At 44.5% G+C, this 22120-nt stretch overlaps 3 protein-coding genes across 3 annotated transcripts; 2 read left to right on the forward strand and 1 right to left on the reverse strand.

The window, feature by feature from the left end:
• Nucleotides 1-851: 851 nt before the first annotated feature.
• LOC120685774 (glutamyl-tRNA(Gln) amidotransferase subunit A-like) lies at nt 852-7631 on the reverse strand. The gene is made up of 13 exons (XM_039967862.1): nt 7225-7631; nt 5080-5172; nt 4865-4981; nt 4549-4773; nt 4384-4466; nt 4146-4246; nt 2956-3079; nt 2707-2861; nt 2478-2614; nt 2223-2393; nt 1899-2123; nt 1559-1792; nt 852-1437 (listed from the first exon to the last, which is right to left on the reverse strand). The coding sequence occupies exons 1-13, from the start codon at nt 7450-7452 to the stop codon at nt 1339-1341; spliced, it is 1992 nt and encodes a 663-aa protein (XP_039823796.1). The 5' UTR covers nt 7453-7631; the 3' UTR covers nt 852-1338.
• Nucleotides 7632-16535: 8904 nt separating this feature from the next.
• Nucleotides 16536-19535, forward strand: LOC120686325. Its single transcript, XM_039968525.1, has 2 exons — nt 16536-16958; nt 18469-19535. Exons 1-2 carry the CDS (start codon nt 16642-16644, stop codon nt 18962-18964), a joined length of 813 nt encoding a protein of 270 aa, XP_039824459.1. The 5' UTR covers nt 16536-16641; the 3' UTR covers nt 18965-19535.
• LOC120686326 (germin-like protein 11-1) lies at nt 19207-20490 on the forward strand. Its single transcript, XM_039968526.1, has 2 exons — nt 19207-19379; nt 19595-20490. Exons 1-2 carry the CDS (start codon nt 19368-19370, stop codon nt 20294-20296), a joined length of 714 nt encoding a protein of 237 aa, XP_039824460.1. The 5' UTR covers nt 19207-19367; the 3' UTR covers nt 20297-20490.
• The last annotated feature ends 1630 nt before the right edge of the window (nt 20491-22120 follow it).

A 22120-nucleotide genomic window follows, 5' to 3' on the forward strand; every position in this document is an offset into this window, starting at 1 on the left:
ACATTTGTATGGTTCTGATTTTGTGAAGACTCTGCGGCTAATTGAAATCATGATGGGTGGGGGTGCATGCTGGGCTTTTTTCCTACGTGGGCTGCTATGTCAATACGTCATTTTTCTTCGAATACCCTATTTCACTTGCTACAAAGGCACATCTTTCTTTAACTCCCCAAAAGCTCTTTGCATTCATAAGAGGAATATTTTTCTGCGAGGACATGGCCCGGCCCCAGCCGAGTGCCGCGGGTCACTGATGGTATTGGTAACATGGTCGTACCGACCTCCATGTTACTGGTTTGGTGCATTGTTGATCTGTTGGATATCTAAACGATTTCCTTCTATTTTCATTTATATTTCTTTATATTATTTAATCCAATTATTTTAATCGTTTATGGTGTGTTGTTGGGTATATGAGTGATTCGCTTTTCTATTTTCATTTCAATTTCCTTTTGTGATTTTTGGTGCTTGATCAAAAAAGAAAAATTGTTGTATCATTCTTTCCTATTTGTTCCTGTCATTTGTGGGCATACCTTTTCATTTGATAAAAATGCTGGTGATAACTAAATATTTTTTTTCCAGATGTTAGGTAGCTTTTGCTCCCGATAGAATAAATTTTAGTGATTTATGTCTAGATTCTAACTTGTTTTTTCATTGTTTCCCTATGTCGTGTATTTGAGTGATAAGAGTTGTCCCATCAATCACTTTTTCATAGTTGATATGTTGATGAGATGTCAAGATTCTATTGGTTCAGAAGTGATCGATATCCGTAAGCAACACTCGGATGACTAGTAGCAACTCCTGTTCAGCAAACCACTCGAACAAAAAAAAAATTTACGCCATATGGTGGATCAACGATATTTTTAGAGAAAAGGTGGATCGACGATATTCAGGGCAAATGTTTTCTGTTCCTTTTGGTCAAACTGTAAAAGTCAAGATATTCTAGAAGAGGTGCAAAATAAGAAGAAGAAAAAAAGAGAAGAGCCTACAAGTAAAAATGACTGCAGGCCAGAATACCACCGGCCTAGAAGCAATATGGCTGCCCAGCCATTAGCCCATTACGATCCTGGCTGGCCCAAGATCAGGCAAAGTGTCAGGTCCACTGAAACGTTTCAGGACAACACATTTCTGGCCTTTTACGGCCCTTTTAATCACCTGAATCTTGCTACGGACCTACGGGGCACCTCCTCTTTTCAGCTTCCTTCCGTGACTCTGTTCGCGTCATCTTCACTGCATCCAGCCAACAATATTTCTCTCACACACAAAACCAGCACCAGCCAGCAGAACACAGTCCGTGGAGACCATTTTTGCAAGCATCATCTCAACTCATGAGCAGGTTGCCCCTACCTATGTATGTATCCTGTCATTCGGCCCCAGATCGTCGATAGGTGGCCGCTGTTTGTTGTGATCAGTGACAGACTGGTAAGCCATTGCCAGCGCCAAAGCCTGCGAGGAAATGGGAGTTTCTGAACCAATTGCAAACCGCAGAGACAAGTTTCTTGGTCTGAAGGTATGAATGCCTGTTACTGTTAAGACATCTGGTATGTTACGAGAGGAAGAAACTTACAATGTGGTCATGGTCAGGTGGAGCATATATGCCCGTTGTCACAGTGGTTCTTCTCTTTGTGCCACCTTTCGGTGGGTCCTCGATGCTCTTCAAGCCCGTTGGCACCACGACCACCGGCATACCAACAAGGTTTCCGAGACAGACGCGCTCCCAGTCGGTCACGTTGCCGATGAAGGCGTCAATGGTGAAGCCATCTCTGACTTCCTTGATCAGCTTGCCCCGTGCTCTCTGTGCCTGTTTGTATGATGTCCAGGATAGAAATAATAAATCTCAGATCCCATGGCCATGAATAAGCAAGCAGCACCAACAAAGGTGCAGTTAAATTTTATTTGTATAGCACCTGTATATAATCAACTGCTGGGACCAATCGTGCACGGCGAAGCTCCACTGGCCATTGGTCCTGTGCCTCATAGTCATCGTCATGTCCTTCCCGCTGCCAGTTGTCGAAATGCGCAAGCATATCAACGTCCATTGTTATGTTCAGGATGGACTGAACTGATTCCACAGTGTAGTTCAACTTGAAAGGGACCATTTTGACACCTTTAGAGGAAAGAACGTCAACAACCTGGCACGCTCACAACAACAGAACCGTGTTTGAGGAGTGGATCAGGAATGACCAACACATAAACCACATATCAATGAACAGACAAAAACTCTGTGGTACCTCCATTTCAGCATCATCAAGATAGCCAACGGTGAGTTTTGTGATGTCGACACGAAATGGATCGCCCAAAGCAACCTCACGAGATGATGGATCACCGGCATCCTTTCCGCGAATTGCGTCTAGTACAATAGCACAATCTACTGCACTTCTGCAGAAAGGACCAAGCTTATCCTGGAATTGTACACTCAGATCCTCATCAATACAAAGATTGGCACAAAACCTGAGAAATTAACAATGAGTGTTGCATGTAAATACCAAACTCTCAGAGATGCTCATGACATTGGTCCGTGCAACTGTTCCAAATGTTGGGCGCAATGCAGTTACTCCACATCTAGCAGCAGGGTATGTTATGGATCCTGCAGTTTCTGAACCAATTGCAAACGGAACCATTCCTTGTGCAGGGCAAAAATATATATCGTCACGTCATATAGCAGCATATATTTTATAAATTCCTAGTTCACATATACAGATCATATAGACTAACCTGCAGAGGTGCTAGCCGCTGGACCTGCTGATGAACCGGTAGAAAATTCCTCAATGTTCCAGGGGTTTCGTGTCCTTCCACCAAACCATATATCATCATAGGCAAGTGAACCTGTAACAAGCTTAGCTACAAGGACTGCTCCAGCTGACTTCAATCTGAGGGACAATTGCGCACATGAATGGTAGGCAATCAGCACTGATCTCACATGATAGCTTAAAGAATGATGCATAACCTGGAAAATGAACAAACCTTTTGTACACGAATGCTTCGGTATCAAAGACTTGATTCTTAAAGGTCCTTGAGCCCCAAGTGGTCTTGTAGTGTGGTACTGCAATTATATCTTTCAGGCCATATGGAATACCATGCAAAGGACCTGGTATCAATTAGTTTTGACTTTTTAGCATAACATTGAATAAGCAGTAGAACTTGCAGTTTAAATATCACAATATTCGTAAAAAAGGCATAATTAGACCTATGGAGAAAAAAAGGGCATAACTAGCCCATTGATGAAAAAAGGCACTTGTTCACATTTTACTCCACAGACTGGTATGCTTTCAGACTAATAGTCACATCACATGAGCAAAAACTTGAAACTATGGACTCCGCGATAAGATGTACTGAGATGACACCCAAGTGATGCTACTTGTAATGAGAAAGGTCTTGATTCTTAAAGGTCCTTGAGCCCCAAGTGGTCTTGTAGTGTGGTACTGCAATTATATCTTTCAGGCCATATGGAATACCATGCAAAGGACCTGGTATCAATTAGTTTTGACTTTTTAGCATAACATTGAATAAGCAGTAGAACTTGCAGTTTAAATATCACAATATTCGTAAAAAAGGCATAATTAGACCTATGGAGAAAAAAAAGGGCATAACTAGCCCATTGATGAAAAAAGGCACTTGTTCACATTTTACTCCAGACTGGTATGCTTTCAGACTAATAGTCACATCACATGAGCAAAAACTTGAAACTATGGACTCCGCAATAAGATGTACTGAGATGACACCCAAGTGATGCTACTTGTAATGAGAAACTACATATTCCCGGTGAAGCGAAGGGAAAAGGTAGACCAAAGATACAGCCAATAGTTTTTTTTTCTCGAACGGCGCATGAGGACTGCGCGTCATTTCATTTAAGATAGAAAAAAGGAGGTTAGACAACCCCTGTACTCCGTACAGTTTTGTAAAGGTCGACTCTTACAAAAGAAAAACAATCCATGACCATGCCCCTAGGACCTAAGGTGCCAGGGGCATCGACCTATCTAGGAGCTCCTTGAGTTTGGATGCTCCTGCCATGCACCAAAGAGCACACTCGCTGGACACAGTCTGGAGGAGCAACTGAACACTTGGACGAGCACCCTCGAACACACAAGCATTGCGGTGATACAGCCAATAGTGGAGATAACATTTTAAAAATTGCAGGCTGATTAATTATGTACCTAGATATTTTCCTTGTGCCAGCAAGTCATCTGCCTCTTTTGCTTGTTTGTATGCTAAATCTTCAGTATAAGTAACAACAGCTTCAAGAACAGGATTGTACCTAATAAAGATATAAACGTTTACATTATTAAGATGATATAATCGTGAGCCATATGTTGTGTTCACGCAAGTCATATGAATAAAGTTCATTCCAAAAGTCCTATGAATAATGCATGGAAAACAGGAATGCGGATTGACCTCTTTAATCTCCTCAGAAATACATCCGTAAGTTCACGAGATGTTATTTGCTTTGTCCTAATAAGCTCTCCGAGTTCGATTACCTGAAGTTAGCATTACTTATCTTATTTGAGAACAAATAAATTTGTATAAACTATGTGTGGCAAGATGGTTCAGAAAACTGACCGACATAAAAGCAATATCTTCGTCATTACTTGGACGATGCACCGCAGATGCACGAGGGTAGTCAAAAGTTATGGCCTCACTTTTCATGCTGTCACCATTCCATGATGATTTGAAAAGGAGAACAGAAGGGTTGTGCAATCCACCATTCTCTGAGGCGACCAATTTCCGGTTTTCTCGGAATGCAGGTACATTAAATTCTTTTGCACCATCTTCCATCTCACGCAGCTACAAGAAGCAGAGCAGTGTATGTTAATTGACAATGTCAATATATCAACTTTGTGTAAAGGCTATAAAGAGATCATTGGTTCAAATTTACTTTTGAATCATTGAAGAAATCTGCATCGAAATACTTCAAGGAATCCTTTAAAGCAATCACATCGCTAACTGGTTCTTTCTTCAAAACTTCTGTTTCAGAAATAACTCCCTTTGTGTCCTGAAGATGAACATATAAGAATAAGATGGTCCAACAGTCCAGAACAGGGTACACTAATAGTAGTAGATTAAAGTTTTTAACAGTAGAAAAGGTCATGCCTTCCAAATCTTGTGGTATTTGGAAACAAGAGTATATGAATGACACCTCCCACTGTTTGGCAGGGGCAACCATGTACATTTTGATGGCCACGCCTGTGTTCCACAATCAATGAACAATAAACTTAGTTATGGCCTTTCGCATATTGACATACAAGTTCTAGCTATGTGCCTCTTGAACCCTGTAGCTAGAATTAGAAACTGCAGAGGGGCACTTGCCGTCATTAGATTTGGCGCATGACTTTTGCAAAACTGATTATTAAAAATGTGGTTACCTTCGACTGAAGTGGTGGGCTGGTGGCAATACTTAACTGTAGTACTACCAAACGCGTAATCACTTGCATAAGACTATAAAATGCATAGCATGATTGTTCTCTATCAATGGATACAGCCCAATTCGCTGAGAAAACTTAGCCCTTGTTTAGATGAATAAATTTTTGGATGTAAAGCACTGTAGCACTTTCGTTTGTATTAGATAATTATTGTCCCACAATGGGTTAACTAGGCTCAAAAGATTCGTCTCACAAATTATAGACAAACTGTGTAATTAGTTATTTTATTTACCTACATTTAATACTTCATGCATATGTTCAAAGATTCGATGTGATGGAGAATCTTGTAAAGTTTTGGAATTTTGAGTGCATCTAAACAAGGGGTTAATCAACATAAGTGCCAGGAAATGGGTATACGACACATTTCGCTTCAATTTGTACCATTGTGCTACCTGGCCACCCCCTGCACACCTGCAGTTACCTATTGCGAATCAAAGAGGGGGGGAAAGAAGAAAAGAGAAGCACCGAAGATAAGTACGTTAAGCACACCAATTAAACTAAGCTACCAGGTCCAACTAAATATCTTTGTAGTAGGCATTGTCGTTGTCCATGGCCCCACTAACTATTTTATTTTTTGAAGGAGGGCCCTGCTAACTTTGACCGCTTGGCTTGTCAGTTTCTCCAGATCCTAATGCTACGAGTAGCAAGGTCTTGGATGAACACTTGGCTATCGTTGTTGATTGAGCAGGCATGGTTTCGGTCCATCTCAACTAGGCCTGCTAATGGGTTGGATTGAAATGGGTTTTATGGGGTGGGTTTTGAAATGGAGTGTGTTTGGATGATTTAAAATGAGTTGTATTAGTTAATGGGGTGGGTCGGGGCGGGTTCTATATAAATGCGGGTTGAGGCGGGTTGTGGTGGGTTGAAATGGATATTTTTTACAAAATAGTATAACTATATATATAAATGTGGGTCCCACGTGAGAACGGGACTCTGAAATTAAAACCACGTGTTTATATCAGAAAATTTTATCGAAATTGACTGAATTTTGTTGGAGATGACTCAGTACGACTGGCAGCTACTCTGTGCAAAGCAGCGTGGCTAGAACTACACGTGGGCTCCACATGAAGAGCCGGACCCTGGAATTAAAACCTCGCGTTCACACTATAAAATTTTATCGAAATTGACTGAAATTTGTTGGAGATGACTCAGTACGACTGGCAGCTACTCTGTGCAAAGCAGCGTGGCTAGAACTACACGTGGACTCCACATCAAGAGCCGGACCCTAGAATTAAAACCTCGCGTTCACACTATAAAATTTTATCGAAATTGACTGAAATTTGTTGGAGATGACTCAGTACGACTGACAGCTACTCTGTGCAAAACAGCGTGGCTAGAACTACACGTGGGCTCCACATCAAGAGCCGGACCCTGGAATTAAAACCTCGCGTTCACACTATAAAATTTTATCGAAATTGACTGAAATTTTTAGAGATGAGTCAATATGACAGATACTCTGTGCAAAGTAGTGTGGTTAGACATATATATGGTCCCCACATTAAGTGTAGAACCACTAAATTCCTATGCATAGTAGAACCCATGGGTTTTTATGGGTTACCCGCTTATAATGGGGCGGGTTGGTTAGAGTTGGGAAATTAATTAATTGGGTTGGGTGGGGTTGGGTATCTAAATATGTTAATTTTGGGTGGGGTTGGGTATGGGGCGGGTTCCAACCCATTAGCAGGGCTAATCTCAACCATCAGCCCCAGCCCAACACCGTTGAAAGCCAGAAAAAAAAAAGAATTCTTTTTTTTAGGACAACCAGAAAAAGATCCCACAATGAAGCAGAGCTTGAGGTCGAGGAGTGATGGCGTACCATGGCGGGCCAGTCGATGGCGGCGGCCCTGGTCCTGATGATCCCGCCTTCTCCGCCCGTATCCCCTGCTGCTGCTGCTGGAGGCGCCCCGGCGGCGGCGAGGGCGGGCGTCAGGAAGGCGAAGCAGAGGAGTGGGGCGACAAGGAGGTAGAGGTGGGAGTGGAGGCGGCGGCGGCGGCGGTGGAAGGGGAAACGTGGCGGCGGCCCGTGAGGACGTGGCGGCCGCATGCCCGACACCTGTTGCTCGCACGCGCGCGCTGGGGGTGGAGGTGGAGCCGAGGAGAGAGAAGGGAACAGGCGGGGAGGCGGTGGCCGGTCGGCCGGTCGGGACGGGGCTCGCAGATGCAGCTCGGCTCACTAGCTTGCTGCCGCCTCTTGGCCGAGTGGGAGGAGGAATTTTGGCCGGCGGGCCCCGCCTCACTGCGGAGTGCAGGGAGGAAGCCGCCTGGACAAGACGGTGACAAGCTGACAAGCAAGGCGCTACCACTTACCACTTGTACCTAAAATTCCAAAACTTTATAAGAATCTGTTACATTAAATCTTTGAACGTATGTATAAAATATTAAATATAGCTAAATAAAATAACTAATTACATAGTTTGTCTGTAATTTGCGAGATGAATCTTTTGAGCCTAGTTAACCTATTATCGGATAATAATTATCAAATACAAACGAAAAGTGCTACAGTACCAAAATTCCAAAAAAATTTGCAACTAAACAAGGGCTTGGCCCTCGTTTAGTTGCGCGTGTAAAGTTTTTGAAATAGAATCTTTTCATATTTGAAGTATTAAACATAGACTAATCATAAAACTAATTACAGAAATCGTCTGTAAACTACGAGACGAATCTAATGAGCCTAATTAATCTATCGCTAGTGCATGATTATTGTAGCCATTACTGTAGCAATTTAGTGTCTAGTCATGGCCTAATTAGGCTCATTAAATTCGTCTTGTAATTTACAAGCAAACTATACAATTAGTTTTTTATTTCGTTTAGATTTAATACTCGATGCATGTAAGATTCCTCTTCGATGTGATAGTTTTGGAATTTTGAATTTTGCAATTAAACAAGAGGTTGGTGATTGGTTGGAGGCGCACTCATGTGAACAAAAAATGTGTGGTTTTTATCTTTGATATTTTATGATCAATCAACCCCTCGACTAACTGAATCGACTCGCTAACCGTTCCTACCTCATCTTAACAGCAGTGCTAGACAAGTAATCATCCGGCTAATCTTGTTTAGCCGTGTCGTGACATGGCAAGGAAAGAGAAGTATGCAGTTTCATGGAATGGGCACGGTTATCTAGTTTCTTGTCTGGCCTTATGGTGGTTAACTAGCAAAATTTTACTTTTAGTTTCAGTATCACTACTCAAGAATGATACACTCACCTCACAACGATGAGCCGATGAATATGGAAAAGCACTACTTGTTTTTTTTGAACGAACCACACATGATAGTGCGTGTTTCATTGATATAGCACAAAAGTACAAGGCTACGGCCCTGGAAGGTTATAGCCAGGAAAAAAGAAAAAAAACTCATCCGATTGGATTGGAACGTCAACACGGGAAACTCACAACTCAACTCACCCGGTTGGATTGGGACATCAACACGGGGAAACTCAACCATTGCGGAGGAACACGCGACAGATAGAAAGAGACCAAGCCGTCGCGACCAACCACCTAATTGCACATGTAGTTGCCATGAAGACACAGACCCGCGCCGAATGGGAGAAGAGTGAAGCAGACGACACCAAACCGAGCAGCCACCGCCATGCGGAACCTGTCGCAGTAGCACCACTGCAACGCCACACACCATCTGATAGAGTGGAATCACCGAATCCAGACCTCACGCCAGCCACCTCGCAGTCGCCACCACGAAAACACAACGCACGGGGGCCTCGCCACACCCGCAGTTGGATTCCTCCTCGCTCTCGTCGCCACGTCGAAGACACCGCATGCGGGGGCCTCGCCACTGCCGGCTCAGTACTCCGTGTCTCGGATTCGTATATAAAATCGCCATCAGGATGATGCATCATGTTGCCCTGTTTCCAATATCTCCATCAAACGGCCGAGTCGCCCCACTCGCGCGTGCAACCTTCGTCGCCATGCCAACAAGCCAGGTTGTCGCTTGCGCCGTTTTCCGACGATGGACCGCACCTGAGTAGCCACAGCGTAGCTGGACCGCCGCCACAATCCCCGCCGCCACAATCCGCTGCAAGCCATGTCGTCCCACCTTGTCGTTGCCGCAAGCGCCATCCTCTGATGCTGTCCCACGCCGCACTGACAGCTGCAAAGCAGTGCCAGCTAGATATGGCAGCGGATCGGGTTTGGTGCGGGTATCCGCGGGTTTCGGTTTTTCGGGTTTCGGGGTTGGTGTTGGTTTTTTGCCCACGATTTTCAGGTTCGGGTTTGGATTTGGTTTCGGGTTTCGGTTTTGGGTTTTGGTTTATCCAATGGATATCCGAAATAAATCATTTGGAATTAAAACTCATATTTTATAATATTTTAATGATAACTTGTTTACTTAGACTATTAAATTTATTGAAAGTTGACTCATGGAAATATTTATTATTTGTTGCCTGTTGTTTATACATGTGAATATGTGTATATTTATCCGCGGATTTTGGGTATCCATTCGGGTTTCGGGTATCCGCGGATTTGGTTTTGGTGATGGATTTCCACCCGAATCGGTTTCGGGTTCGAGTTTCGATTTCGGGTTTCGGTTTTGGATGCACGGAGACTCCACCCGATCCGAACCCAACCCGTTGCCATCCTTAGTGCCAGCCGCAGCAGTTCGCTGCAACCAGCCGACCCGACAATCACAAGGCGACCCCCGATCACCAGCACAAAGTTGGTCGCCGCCGCAGGAGCTCGGCAACTCCTTTCAAGCTCGCCACCTGCACCGAGCCGCCCCGCCATGCCAGTGGCAGGCCTCCCGCCGCCTGGCCAAGAAGTGTCTCCACCAACAATGCCTTCAACAAGGTAGCGACACCAAAGGTGCTGCCGTCGCTCATCCAACAAGTGGACAGGGTTTTCACCCGGAGAAACCCGCGCAGAAGGGATGGGCTCAAGATGACACCCCCCAACAGGGAGAGCGACGCCTTCAAATGCCGTTGTCATCACACCAGCAGAAAGCCGGCAAGTCTTTCGCCCGGAGAGTCCCGCTCTAGCTGCACGTCCCGCGGCCGGCAGCGCAGCCGTGCCACCACACGCCATGGTCAACTTGCATCTTCTCGCGCTGCACCATCCACAATCGCGGTGCCGCTCACCACTGCCAATCCACCTCGCACCACCCCATGGCCACCGCGCGCGGCCACTCACAGGCGTCGCCGTCGGCCGTGGACCAAACGCAGCCCCGCGGCGAGGACCGCCGCATCTGCTGCCTCCACGACCGCGGCCATGGAGGCCTTCCCAGGTGCAGCACCGCCCCAGAGCCATCGGGCCGCAGCCAGCACCCGACAGCCTCCAGGCAGCCGGCCGAAGCAGTCTCCACCTCGTCTTCAATGTCCGCGCCGGCCGTCACACCACCAAGGCCGCAGACGCTACAACCACCGCCTTGTCACTCCTCGCGGCTGCGCAGTAGCCGCGCTGCGCACATCCCAATGCAGCCCCTCGCGTGCCACCGCTGCGCAGCACGGCGGCCGCCCACTCGCAACCCTGCAGCTGCCGCCGACGCCGACCCGCAGGGGCCGCCGCGCGCGCCAAGGCCGCATGGCCGCCGGATCAGGCAAGCGCCATGCCGGATATAGCGCCAAGGGGGCCGCCGCCTACGCCGGCGAGCACCCCCACCGCGCAAGCCCCGCTCGCCAAGCGCGTTGTCGCCGCCGTCTCCACACTGGGCGCCGCTGCCGCGAGGGCAGCACACCGCGGGGGCGCGGACGCCGACGAGCCCCCGGGCGCCTCCACCACCGGCCGCGGTCCCCGCCGCCGCCCTCCTAGGGAGCCGCGCGGACTTTCTGCAGCCCCCTCCGGCGACGGCGAGGAGGAGAGGAGGGGGAAGTGGGGGGAGTGGCGGCTGGGATCTGGGTCGCCGCCCGAGTCGCCCAGTTGGGGGGTGAAGCGGGGGCCTGGCTCTCCGCACTTGCCCAGTTGGTGACGAGGAACTGAATGAATGAATTTCTTTTCCCCTGATGTTAAGCACTACTTGTTGATTGTTGTAAAGCGCATGAACCAAAATGGAGCACAAGATAGTTTGGATGGTTTATTATCCTTTGATCAATTCCCGAATTCCCACTAGACATTGTGACATGAATTAGTCAGCAAATGACGTGACTAGCATTCGTTAGCCAGATGATTACATGGCCTAAATCTTTGTTAGATGACGCTAAACCATTATTAAACCAACGTAGGGATGATCAGTGCATCAGTTTAGTAGGTTGATGGTTTTTTCCGCACTAATTAGAGCATATAAGGTTGGAAGCCAAACTAATTAGACCCCTCTTTTTTCTATCTTAAAAAACAAATCGACGCCGTGGCGCTCGCCGTCGCTGACACCACAACCGCTGCGGCGGGGTCGCGAGGGCGGAGGATGATGGGACCAGCGACTGCAAGAAGACCCACGAAGAGCTGCCTTTCGGATCGGAGGTGCAGGAAGAACGGCGACGCAGGGTACTTAGAGCCGTTTGTAAGTTTGCAGCTTTGATTCCTTTAAGTAGACAACAACTACTAGTTCGTAGTGGGGATGGATTGTTGTCTTGAACGACTTCAAGCCCCTCCGTTTGTATCCTAGGAGGACGGTGGCCCTGATTGACTGGAGTTGGGGATTTTCATCTTGGTAACTCTCATAAGCTGCTTTGCTTTCTCATGTTGTTGTTTATGAATTTCACTCAGTTCAATCGAACTGCTATTGTTCTGTACATTGTTCTAGGAATGGGAATGTTGGAGGAGTTCACTGAACTATGGCTATATGCTTCTGTAGGGCATGCGCTGCACGGAGTTGACCTTCTTCACATCAGCATTCATGAGAGAAGTCCATGCAAGACTGTAGTAAGAGCTGGGTGAAGTATCACTGAAGATTCTGCAAGTGCTGTCGTGCGAGGTGAGCCCCCAAAGCACAGCATTCAGAATAAAGTTGCAGAGCTATATGGTACCTGTTAGTTAATGGAAATTGGAAAGAATTGATTGGTTAAAAGTTAACCTTTTAAGTTCTCCACGATACAGTCCACCCGCTTGAAGTTTGGAACAAGAATGTATTTCAGATTACAAACATAGAAACTTTAGGATTAATTGTATTCGTGCTATTACAATTTTGCAAGTTCACTGATCTGCCATTACAATTCGTCTATTTCGAATCGTGTCATCATAAATTTACAACTCTTCGAAGCATACCACTACTTACCCCTTCGATGTATTTCTTGAAATTTATGGACAAAAGTACCCTCATCTTCTTCCTCCTCTCATCCCCTCTCTCCTTCGTGCCCCTCCTCTCATCCTCTGATTCCACAACATGCATGAATGCAGCCAAGGTACTTAGCTTACCGGGTTCGGCTTCCCCCTACTGCCGGCATGTAATTAGTGTTGTTCAAGCTTGATCAAACAGGACCAACAACGAACGGACCTTAACTGACACAGGCAGGTCTACATATCTGAACGAACATCACATAGACCATTGTCATCCCTGCCCGGTCCCAATCTTTCCATGTGAAACAATTGCAATAAATAAATTTTCCATAATGAACGAACAGCACATTGACTTCTACCGTCTTAATTAAGCATGGCAAGGCTAGCGACATAAACATACTAGTATAGCCCGAAGGAACATAGGGAACATGCATCTATGGTTTCATTCAACTCCTAGAAACTTAATGCATAAATACTTAAGTAAAACATTGCATAATTTTAAATTAGTGGGTTATGCTCCAGGGCTTGCATTGCCTGGGGTTCGACACAAAGTCATTAGTCAGTTAGCTTGCACTGGCTTGACAGCATCTCCGGTCTAAGCATTTACTCCAATCAGCCCTTCCATCTTCTAGATACGTCCAACAAACACCATCTTATTGTTTGGTTACGTCATCACGTGCTTCACATCCATGTGTTGTACATCTAGCATAGCTAAATAAGATGCAACAATGATGATGTATGAATGCATGGGAGTGCAATAGAAGATACATGAAAAAGGGCAAGCAAGTCAAGCACAAGGTCACTATTGCATGGGCATGAGCATCCGTATGAATAAAGGTTATTATAAGCTACCTTTAGCAAACATACAAACAACATCGAGCTTAAGCAATCAACTCAAAGCACATGCACCAAATTTGAGCAGCAGCATAGTAGGCACTTGTGTTAACCATAACTCAATGTTATAGGTATCCAAAAAGGGTGATTATAGACTTTCTGGAGGGTTCATGAAATTGTCTACAACTTTTTTATTGCCATCCAGATCTGATTCACAAGTTAACCAGGTTGAAAAACACAAAGAAGTAGAACTGCACAAACAAGAACAGAAATTTGACATCAATTTCAGAGAAGCATATATGGAGTTCTCAACATTCAAAAATAATAATCATTAACTTTTTGAAAAGCTTATGAAATAATATGACTTTCTTATTATCATCTCCAGGTGATTCCACAACTAACAAGGTCAACCATTGCAAGGAAACAATTCTGTCCAGACTTGGACAGAATTTGGCTTTAAACTTTAGACGCATGTACCTGGAGCTCTAGAGCATCAAAAGGTGTGTTATTTATCATTTTGGAAAGCCTATGAAAAGTAAGCAACTCTTTAGCTACCAACAAGAGATGATCCCAAACTTAGCTAAGTCAGACAACACAATCTTTCAGATCTGCACATAACATAGGAAAAACCTGATAGAAAACTTGTAAAAAGCACAACTCCTAAACCAACAGGAATATGCTTATGAAAATTTAACACAAGCAAGATAAGGAAGTTATCTCCAACTTTTGTATTCGCCTTATCTACATAAAACATCATTAACATCACGAAAATAAATGCACAACCAAAACTCATACATGCAACCATTTCAGAAAGTAGAAGATTTTGTTGTTTCACTTGATAGCCAACAAGGAGCTATTCAGTTAGCTTCAACCTTCCCTAACATACTTAGCAACACTCTAACCTAAACATCAAGCCACGCAAGCATCACAAAATATATTATCACGCCCATCTTCCATAAACTTTCATCAACCTTTTTTTATATAATAAGACATATGGATTATTTTTAGTGATATACGAAAACAACAAGTTTGGAGCTGAAATTTTTATTAGGAGTAGGTAATATCAAAACATGACCAATGTACAAAGATTACATACTCAGGTTTTATAAATTAATTATTACAACCAAAATAAATTTTAAATGGAATTAGGCATGTGAGAGCAAGATAAATCTATAGATCACTATTTTCTGTAAACACACAGATATATTAAGGTTTTATAGGTTACAACAACACCATTCAAATCTAACGGAACCATTTTTTTATTTTTACACACTTTTAGTATTTACAATTATTTATTAAGCACTAAACAAGTTAAATTATTAACATAGGCATACATGCACCAATAAATATGAAACTTTGACCTCAACACATGAATCACATGAAGAGCCTACCATAAAAATTTCATATCAAAAGAAGCAACATATATGAATTTATCCCTAACAAGCATGGGTAAATATCTCGAGCAACAATTTTCTACTAAAACATACAATATTATATATCTACAGCATAGGTCTGCTCACAAGTATTATAAAACATCTTCATTTTCCTTTTTATGGTTCTTCTAAGATTTACTATGCATTTTCAAATTTTGCAGCCATTTAAAGTACCATTTAAATTAGACCAAAAACTATTAGGAAGTTCATGATGAATCTGTAAAATAAGTTGTAGATCTAAGAACAAGAAACTCAACAAATTTTAGTTTGCATTTTTCTATTTTTTGTTTGATTTTTATTGAATTTTCACAATTTGTAGATCTATACAACAAAGACACATACTTTCCTTTATGAACTAGCCCCTGATTTTTAGCACTAAGGATCCCCAGAAAGAACTTAATCGCAGCAATGTAGTCCCTGGGCGCAGCAGCCATGGTGGAGGCCAAATTCCGATGAGGGGTGGCCGATGGAGGTCGAGGGAAAGGCCGATGAGAATGAGGCAGATGCGGGGGAACCCACTGTAGACTCGGTTCATGCGGAGGAAGGCCGGAAGGAGGGGGTTGACGGGTGGCTCAGAGCTTGGGATGGGCTTCAATGGTGGCTGGTCGGAGCGGGGTTGATTTGGCTAGGAAGGAGCTCGGTCGGTGCTTGAGGAAGGTGGAGGAGGTGGAGGGTGGGGCGGTGCAGCTGCTCGCGGAGGGAGTCGTGGTCAGAGCGGGGTTGATTTGGCTAGGAAGAAGCTTAGTCGGGGCTTGAGGAAGGTGGAGAAGGTGGAGGGTGGGGCGATGCAGCTGCTCATAGATGGAGTTGAGGCACGGCAGCCCGAGATGGCCGGAGCATGCAGCGGTAGTGGGTCTGCTTGGCTCGGACGGAGCTGGAGGAGGAAGATAGGAACGAAAACAGGGGCACTCCAGGATAAGGTCATGGTGGAGTTAAACGCCGTGCAGTGCGCAAGGACAGGAGCAAGTGAAGGTGTCCAGGGGTTTTGACCCATTTTTATCTGGATTTGACTGACGAATCTTCAAATGTCGCACGAAAACTTGAATTTTTAGCTGACACGGAAGTTGAGAGGAAGAAAAAGAATTACAACATTGGTGTTGACAAAAGTTGATTTGAGTTTTGGATTCAAAGTTGATTTGAGTTTTGGATTTAGGCGAAAATTAAGTAATCATCTATGTTTTAGACATTTTTAATGGATGTGCAAGAACTTTGTCTCCAGTTACAATACACTAGGTGATACCCCGCTCGTTGCCACGGTTTTTTTTAAATAAAACTTTAAGCTGAAATTTGAAAGCAGAAACAATAAGATGATTGCATTGCAGTATTCACAAAAAATCAATGGAAACATAAATAGATGACTTAGTGGATGATGACGTGGATAGCTGACATGTTGAGAGAAATATAGTTAATGATTTTAGAGGCTCAATGTGGCCTGACAATAAAACTGTGCATGCGCACTTTTTGGGCCGTGTTACAACTATTGGGCTTGTATTGGCTACGCGGGCCATACTCCATACTGTACTCCGGGCCCACTCCCACTCCCGAGTCGTCCAGTTACAATACACAGCGCGCTCTGCTGCCTGGCAGCCCGGCCCCACAAACCTCCTCACAGCGTGGTACCCCGTCCAACCGCACGATCCAGATCCGACCGCCCGCGTCCCCTCCGCCACGTCAGAACCGGCTTTAACTGCCATATCCCCCACCGCACGGCGTCGCCGCCGGCCCGGTCTCGCTCGCCGCGTATACGCAGCCGCCACCACAAACAAGCCAGGCCAGGCAGCCAGCGAATTGTGCTCGGGGGGAGGCCGGGGGATGGCGGCGAGGCGGGGCAGGGGGTGGGCGCGCGGCGCGGCGGCGTTCGCGGCCGTGGCGCTGGCGGTGGGCGCGGGCCGGCGGTACGGCTGGGACGGGGCCTCCGCGGTGGCGGTGTTCCGCGAGGCCCGCGGCGCGCTGGGGCCCTGGGCGGTGCCGGCCTACGTGGCAGCGCACGCGCTCACGCTCGCGCTCTGCCCGCCCTACGCCATCTTCTTCGAGGGCGGCGCCGCGCTCATCTTCGGCTTCCTGCCGGGCGTCGCCTGCGTCTTCTCCGCCAAGGTCCTCGGGGCATCCATCTCCTTCTGGATCGGCAGGTCGCCGCGCTCATCCTCTTCTCCTATCCTATGGTCTCCTCGCGTTTGTGCTCTGCTCTGCGTTCCTGGCTACTTTGTCTGTGCATAGGAGTCGAGATCTGAGAACTCTGTTGCTTTGGACGCGCGATCTGAAAGTAGTTTGTGCGCGGCACGAATCGTTGGATTCAGGACTGCCAGGAAGAAAAGTAGATTTGAGATGTTCGAGGCAATCAGGCAAAAAGAAGTGACCTTTTTTTTCTGTCGGTTTGCCATTTTGTTCGCTTTCTTGCGTCCACGGAATTTCGGAATTATGCAGTATTTGGCCCTTTGTTATTGTTCAGTCGTACATAATTGGGGTCACAAATATAGGATTTCTAGGTAACTAGTGAGATCTAGGTGCTACCTTCTGCATGACTTGTTTTCTTGTTTGATGTTTCTAGACAAAAGTAGTGAATACTGAATTGCAGTGTTCTCGTACTTGGCACTTATAATTGTTCAGTCGTGCTGCATTCGGGCAACATAGTCTGTAAGGAAGTAAGTTGAACTTGAGACCGAAGAGGGGGAGGATAGATTGAATTGACATCACGAGGGAGGGCAAGAGCGTAGGTTGGAGCAAGAAAGTGGCTAAAGAATAGACTGTCTCACGGATTGATTTTAATGGATTACTACTGCTTATTACACCTGATGAATTCTGATGTCTGATAACACCACTTACTTCTGATAACCATATTTTGTTAGTGCTCGTTTGTTTCATCTTGATTCATATATCAGAAAGGTGGCGAGCAGCTTATTGACCACAAACTACTTAACTGGCCTTTGAGTTATCTAAAAAATTATTTTTACATAGTATTCATGCACTAGGCTTCTCCATGCAAACTCATACTAACATTTGAATACATGACGCATCAACCTAATTATGTATTATAATGAACAACATATTTATTTTAGGTACCACATGTGTTTTACTAGGAGTTAACATATGTAAAGATAGCAATGGGTTTTCTTTTACATAAATAATGGACTCAGCTACTCATGCCCTCAGATGGTTGATGATAGCTTAGTGCAGCTATGCAACAATTGTTATGCAGAATATTGTTTGCTGTTGATCACAAATAGTGATAGGCTATAGAGTTGTAGAGTGTAGACATCTAAAAAAATAAACCAAATCACAATCTAGATGTTGCATGAAAAATGCTCAATTCAGTTAATAATTTGTTGCGTGAAACTCAGCCATGGATAGGAGTAGAATAATCAGGATGACAGAAGACACTGCAATATATTATTCTAACCCATTAAAAGTACAGTGCAGGGATTTTATCACTAGTGACAATTGCACTGTGGCCTACTCTATGTTGATGTTCATCTGCTAACTTGGCTGATTATACATTCTGGATTGGTATTATTTTTCTATCAGCTTCTGTGGACAAGGCTTTGTGTTATAGATCACAGTTTTCATTTCATGTGTTTGTTTGCACACTAGTATCTTCTGTTCTAGCTTTCTTTCCTAACCAATCTTTCTGAATTTCCTCAGGGCAGTTTTCAGATATTTCACTTCAGCAATGGAATGGCTACAGAGGAACAAGTACTTCCATGTTGTGGTTAAAGGAGTTGAGCGGGATGGCTGGAAATTCGTATTGCTTGCAAGATTCTCTCCTTTGCCTTCCTACATCATCAACTACGCTCTATCAGCCACGGATGTTGGATTTTTCAGAGATTTTCTCCTTCCCACAATTATTGGCTGCTTACCAATGATACTACAGAATGTTTCAATCGTAAGCCTTGCTGGTGCAGCAGTGGCCTCCACTACAGGATCTAAGAAGTCCCATATCTACTCTTACCTGTTTCCAGCAATTGGTATTGTGTCCAGCATTCTGATTTCTTGGAGGATTAAGCAGTATTCTTCTGCACTTGCTATTCCTGATGAGCTTAAGAGTGCACCTGCTAATGGAAAGTCTGACGGTGATGCTAAGCTGGCTTCACCAACATCTACAAATACCGACACTGGGAAAACTAGGAAGAGAAGGTGATTGGCAGTTTCGGCCCTGTATTCGCAGTGACATCCACGTAGTATCAAGTAGCTACAGTCAGATGCTAGTTAAAGACTTAAATTTCACATTGGTGCACCACTACCCTGTTCGGCTGGTTGGTGGCTGGTGGCTGGTGCTGATTTGTTGTAAGAGAAAAGTACTGCTGACTGGCTGGTGGCTGATGTTGATTTGGTGCGAGAGGAAAAAAAACTGCTAGCTGGCTGGCTGACATGATTTTTTGGGGCGTTAACAGATGCTGCCTTCTCATTTCTATATTTGATCTTCTCTTATTGTGGTGGATAATACCGCAAGGTGAATCATAGAAGCTCACATGTTGTTCACCAAGTAATCTGGTGTTTTAGATTTGGCATATTCAACTGTATCTTGTATTGAAACTCGATGTATGTCCAAACAGGTAATCAGATATTCTTCTGGGTCAGAGTTTGATTTAAGAACTGCGTTTGCTTTTTGTGATGTAGGACAGCTGCTGTGACATTCTCTGTGACTACACGTAGTTGTCTGTACTCTTTTGCTACAATCCAAAGCAAATCATGCAGTGAACTCCAAGCAATATTTACAATTTCAACAAACTTTGGTTTCACTCCTTTCTCATCACACTATTTAACCCAGGTTCTGCTTCCTTATGCCCAAAAATTGCAAGAGATGAAGCTCTTCGTCCCCTTGTGTTCCTACTTTCTTCTCAGTGGCATCTATGCTCCAAAAGCCCTGTCAGATAGCCCTCCTCTGCAGGATGTATGCCCCATGGCAGCTCAGGGTGAGAGGAACGTGTTCATGAATGGTCTCCTCTGCAAGGATCCCAGCACTATCTTGGCCTCCGACTTCAAGACCCTGCTGCTGAACCATGCTGGAGACCTGAACAACATGTTCCGGTCATCAGTGAACATGGTCACCGCCACTGAGTTCCCTGGGCTAAACACCCTGGGTCTGGCCATGGCACGCACCGACATCGCCCCCAGTGGGGTTGTGCTCCCCCACTCACACCCACGGGCATCGGAGATGATGTTTGTCCATGGTGGTAGCGTGGTGGTTGGCTTCTTTGACACCAATGGTAGGCAGTTCCAGAAGACCCTGGGGGACGGGGAGGTGTTCATCTTTCCCCGTGGTCTGGTTCACTACATCATCAACTATGGTTTTGGTCCTTCGACGACATTTTCAGTGCTCAACAGCCAGAACCCTGGTGTTGTCGGCATCACCCATGGGATGTTCACGACAGATTCAGATGTGCTTGAGGGGCTGATGGCAAGAATGTTGAAGTTTGGAGAGATGGGACTGAGTGACAACGGTACTGCTGGTTTGCCATGGACATTCTGATAATGTATAACTCAACTTAGTGATACAATTTGATGAAAATTATTGACGATTTGGAGATCATTTCATATAAATGGATTCTGCTTTGTGATGTAGCTGCTTAATTTATGTAACAGTTCTGGGCTCCTGGCCTTTAATCTGAATTGTCAGGGCACCACATAAATTAAGAACAGAGACTTCTCTGCCTTATCTCTGCAGGATCATGATGTTGCAACCTCTGACATCTCTTCCATTTCTTCTCTGAACTGATATATCTTCTTTTTGTTTACACGGTCGTTATTGGATGATGCGATAATTGCGTCATGCGATGGTCGCCATCATCTTCGCTTCATCATCACCACTAAGTTTGGCATTCCCTGGACCGTTTAGCCTTCCTTTGCCTTTTGCTTTACTCAGTGGATCTCTACACCTTTTGTTGTTTAGCATTATCTCTCAGCTCCTGGAAGGTGATATCTCTTTCTTTTTCACGGCTTCTCTTTCACACTGAAAGCTCCTGCACCTGATTAAGGTAGACTTTTAGCACCAGACCAATCCTACCATATTCACACGCTGCTTTGCAAGATGCTCTTGTAACTGAAATTGTTAATGATTGATGCGCCCTGCAGGAAATTGCCACCCTGAGTCTAATTCGATGACTTGTTAGGTGATCAATTTTGAATTGGATCCCTACTGTTCTTGTCAGATATTCCTTTCTGCTGGTCTATTCCAGTACAAGTGTGCTGTTGATAATGACCCGTTGTAAAAAATAAAAAAATAAAAGAAACTTGTGGAGCTATACGTTTGCTTTTGGATTTAGCAGACTTGGTTGATCCATCCTTTTAGAGACTAGATTTTTCACCATTGTTGCAAATTTTTAGGATATTGAAACGTCAGTTCTTCAGTGACGTATTTCCTCATTGACAGCGATAATTCATGAAGATAGTTTTTCTTCTTACAAGGAAACAATTTAGGAATATTGATTACAGAACTTTTCTAACAAACTTGATGAAAGAACCATAACAATTAAATAATCTTCAAGTTGATTCAGTGGCGTGATCTGATCTTATCTGACCAAGAATCCATCAACAGAAGATCAGACAATTCAAGAGCTTACTATGACAGATTGACAGGTGAGAAGCATTTATCTGCTCTGACTGAAAACCTCAGAGCCAAAGAACAAAGAAATTTCATTGAAGCCACATCACCTTTTTCATTTTATGGTTCCACAGCACCCTTTTCTGATTGAAATATCATATAAATCAAGACTATCTGACTCACAAATTAGAGTTCTCCAAGCTGACCATGGAAAAACAGAGGTGGATCAGTTTGTATTTCATGCAGCACGATTTACATAATTATTAATCTCACACTTGGTCTTTGTCTGGGATTTATTATTTGCAAACACATGATTTATTCATGGATGTGACAACAGTAAACAATTCATCACGCAAGTATCCTGTATAGTCAACCCGCATAACTTTCTTGCAGGTTAAGATGGAGGGCTGCATGCTACTTTTAAATTAAGAACTAGAGGAAAATGACCATAGCTCCCTGCTGAATGTTTAGCTCGTATGAAGTTTGTTTCTCTTATAAATCGCCCTTCATCAGACTTACTGGCAAAATGGACAAAGAAATTAAGTCTCACTAAACAAGCACGTAATCCTTAACTTAAAATCCTTATTCAAATAACATCTTGCTGTCTCTTCAACATCTCAGCTTCGTCGGACAAACATGATAACTTCACCCTTTTTATGTTTGAATTTGATAACTGGAGTTTAAGCTGTTTCAGGTACGAAAACTGCAGAGAGAATTTGGAACCACACCAAAAAGAGTACCAAATTTTGTTAT

The sequence above is a fragment of the Panicum virgatum genome, chromosome 8N, assembly GCF_016808335.1.
Source record: "Panicum virgatum strain AP13 chromosome 8N, P.virgatum_v5, whole genome shotgun sequence".
NCBI lineage: Eukaryota > Viridiplantae > Streptophyta > Magnoliopsida > Poales > Poaceae > Panicum > Panicum virgatum.